Raw genomic sequence first — 3177 nt, forward strand, 5'->3', positions numbered from 1 at the left:
GCTTGCTGCAGACGTACACTGCAAACAGTCGTAGTGGATGTACATTGCTGATGTGACGAAATTGGCCGACAGCAGTGCTGCTGGCAGACGACACACTTGCGTACGAGAAACATCCTGTAGACGGAATGGAACTTGGAATTGTTGTTCGTTGCTCAAGAGAAGAAGAAAACAAGCCGAAGAAACCCGAACGACCGACCACACAACACTGACGACACTACTTTAATTTCAGGTGAGCGCAAACCTTCTTCTTTAAAAATTGTTCGCATTTTAAAGTTCACCAATTTAAACAAAAATGAACGCACACTTTTGTTTAACACTTTAAACTTGTCATAGAATTATTATTACTGCAAGGCTAAAATTGTACCTGAAAATCATTACAAAAATTTTTCTTTTGCTTTCTGCGTTTTATCATTTATTTTTCACATCTGATAAAAGGTGTTGTTAATTTTGAAAATCAATACTGTAAATGGAATTTTTTTAGAGAACAACAATACCATTAAAAATCATTATTTATTCCATCATCCATTGATTATCGTTTGTAAAGAAAATTTGTTCCCGAAACAAGTTGCCGCAGAAATAAATAAATAAAGAAAGGAAAAGAGAAAAGAAGAGAAGAAAATGTCAGTTTTCAGGGTGAGCAACGCGGATGGTGCGAATGGAGTTCCAACCGTTGACCAACGTGTAACTGCTGAAAATCAAGTAAAATACCCTGAAAACACACAACTGGGAGTGGTGCTTGTTCATCGCGCGTTGAAGCGTGAACCACTCGTTGACGCTGTTGATGAAAATCAGCTCGTCGAGACTGTAGTTGAGCACACAGCGCAGTGCTAGTTCCAAAAATCCCGTATACTTGCGAAGCAGGCCGACCGAACGCAAAGCGAACAAACGCACTTGCGGTCGCCTGTGCTCGCCGGTCGACGCCAAATAAAGAACACAAGGGAAGATGCTGGCGTGGTTCAAATGGCCACTGACGCCGTGGTCGTCGAACGTGAACACCACTTCGACGTCGAACTGTTCCAAAAAATGCCCAACAATACTGCGCAAACGAGCCTGATCCCAGAACTTGGACGGATGATCCGGCAAATCGGGATGCTCCACCACGTAAAGGCAATCGTCCCGCAAGCCCAGCGTTCGACAAGCCTCTCGCAGTTCCTCTTTACGGCTGGAAAAGAGAAATCAACTATGTTCGGTTGAAGAAGAGCAAAATTGAACGAGCAAAAGAAAAGCATTGAGAATAAGAAAACAAAAAACAAGAAAACTCTTCAGAGCACACTGTATACATGGAACCGTTGTTGCGATAATTCCCAGAGGACAAGCAGAGGATGTGAACCCGGCACTGCAACTTGGCCAAAGTGATCAACGTCGGGCCGAAGAACATGCATTCGTCATCCGGATGGGCGATTATGAATAAAATTGTCTTGCCGAACAATTTGTGCACAATGTTCGGATTGACGAGATTTGCGCCATCCAGCTGGTGAAACCAATTGACCATCGCCATTGCGACAATCAGTGCGAAAACGACGAACAAAAAAGTCAACAACTTTTGCCCTTCCAACCTTCAAGCATGCTTGATTTGAGCGGAAATTTTGAGTGCAAAAATAACAAAATTACTCCATAATTATTTCGGCTCGTCAATTGCAATTCAATCGCTGCTGCATCAGCAGCTTTTCTTTTTCTTATCCTCTTCGACCAGATAGTCGGCCAGTTCTTGCAAATTTGCAAACTCACTACGACCGACCGATGACGGATGAGGTATGTTCAATTTCGAACCTTTTCTATTCAACGTGCGCAAATCTTCCAGCTTGAATGAAACATTTATTTATCTCATTTATCACACACTATCCACTATATATGCATATTTACACTGGAAATTCCGACCAATTTGCAAGTTGCGAATACAGTTCCTCCGACGGCAGAAACCGCAGCAGCACTACCCAAAAAAAGAGCCTTCAATGCGGACGCGTATGCGTTGATCGACACAGTCTACAAACGGAGATGCAGAAAAGAAAAACGAAATTTCAAAGCAAAAATTTGAAAGTAATACTTTCGATACGGAAGTGGAAAGCTTTTTCTGAGATCGAGCAAGTGAATAAATAAAGCCGGTAGAAAACGCAGCACCAGCAAGACAAATAACCACAGCTCCACCTAGAATATAATGACAATGACGAGTAAAGTATGTACTTTTTATTTTCAAAAATGAATTATTGATTCATGCAATATATTCTGTTCTATTCAACATCAATAATGCATTATTGAAAAAGAAATATTCAGTCAAATTATTAATTGAAGTTATAAACAAATCATAACGAAATAACACAGAACGACAGTATATATTTATATATATATATATATATATATATGTAGGTATGAGTATAGTGTAAGCATTGCATTTTACCTAAAACTTGTGAAGCAAGGAGAGTTTTTTGCGACTTTTCACTCAGAGTTTTGTCTCCATCAGAGGAAACAAGGTCCGACATGAAGCAACATTCAACTCTAGTTTGTTTTCATAGAGGGAAAGAATAATTACAAAATAAATGACCCCAATTCAAGGTCTGAAATGCTATTTTTACCTGAAAATAAAAATACACAATTAATATGATAACCAACTATGAGGAAAATGAGAAACTATATATTTTAACGTATGACAAGTATTTTACCGTAATTAATGGCACATAAGTGTTTCAAAAATAAATGTTTCCAATTAGCATTTTAAGAGGTGGAAAAATAATGTTTTTGTAAAAAAAATTGAAAAATAAATTATCGTTAAATTATTCCATGCTATTGTAAAAATTATTTCAAAACAATTTTTAAAGAAAAATTATTTTCAATAAGATTTTATTGATAATAAGTCTCAATAAATGCACACTCGCTTGCTGACTATTTGTATTCGTTGTTACAGTTGAATAATGTATTGCAGGAAGTGCAGCGTAAAAATTAATATCAGTCAAACCTGCATTGTGTTTCAAACGTTTCTTTTCTTACTGTATTGTATAAATATTTCATCCTGCTTGTAAGTTCATCGGTGCAATTTTTGTTATGCATTATTTGTTATCTTTTTCAACAATGCAATGGAGAAATTTTCTGTACATTTTTTATTGAATTAAAAATGCACTGAAATAATGATTATCTAATAATTTCTGAATGGCGGAGAATCTCGGCGTGCCAAAAAATATTCGA

General features: G+C 37.4%; 2 protein-coding genes across 2 annotated transcripts; both read right to left on the reverse strand.

Annotated features, from left to right (window-relative positions):
- Positions 1–628: 628 nt before the first annotated feature.
- Positions 629–1382, reverse strand: Tsp_13358 (putative LipO). Its single transcript, XM_003370777.1, has 2 exons — positions 1288–1382; positions 629–1154 (listed from the first exon to the last, which is right to left on the reverse strand). The coding sequence occupies exons 1-2, from the start codon at positions 1380–1382 to the stop codon at positions 629–631; spliced, it is 621 nt and encodes a 206-aa protein (XP_003370825.1).
- Positions 1383–1385: 3 nt separating this feature from the next.
- Positions 1386–2477, reverse strand: Tsp_13359 (conserved hypothetical protein). Its single transcript, XM_003370778.1, has 5 exons — positions 2396–2477; positions 2045–2145; positions 1864–1983; positions 1691–1801; positions 1386–1556 (listed from the first exon to the last, which is right to left on the reverse strand). Exons 1-5 carry the CDS (start codon positions 2475–2477, stop codon positions 1386–1388), a joined length of 585 nt encoding a protein of 194 aa, XP_003370826.1.
- Between the last annotated feature and the right edge of the window lie 700 nt (positions 2478–3177).

This window comes from Trichinella spiralis (assembly GCF_000181795.1).
Source record: "Trichinella spiralis strain ISS 195 chromosome Unknown Scfld543, whole genome shotgun sequence".
Taxonomy (NCBI): domain Eukaryota; kingdom Metazoa; phylum Nematoda; class Enoplea; order Trichinellida; family Trichinellidae; genus Trichinella; species Trichinella spiralis.

Excerpts from the sequence above, each read along its gene's own strand:
- Tsp_13359 (XM_003370778.1), bottom strand. The coding sequence starts at position 2,477 with ATGTCGGACCTTGTTTCCTCTGATGGAGACAAAACTCTGAGTGAAAAG. Across the intron at positions 1,984-2,044 it reads TTTCCACTTCCGTATCGAAA|ACTGTGTCGATCAACGCATA; the intron begins GTATTACTTTCA and ends CTCCGTTTGTAG. Across the intron at positions 1,557-1,690 it reads AAGAACTGGCCGACTATCTG|GTTGGAAGGGCAAAAGTTGT; the intron begins GTCGAAGAGGAT and ends GCATGCTTGAAG.
- Tsp_13358 (XM_003370777.1), bottom strand. The coding sequence starts at position 1,382 with ATGCATGTTCTTCGGCCCGACGTTGATCACTTTGGCCAAGTTGCAGTG. Across the intron at positions 1,155-1,287 it reads TGGGAATTATCGCAACAACG|AGGAACTGCGAGAGGCTTGT; the intron begins GTTCCATGTATA and ends CCAGCCGTAAAG.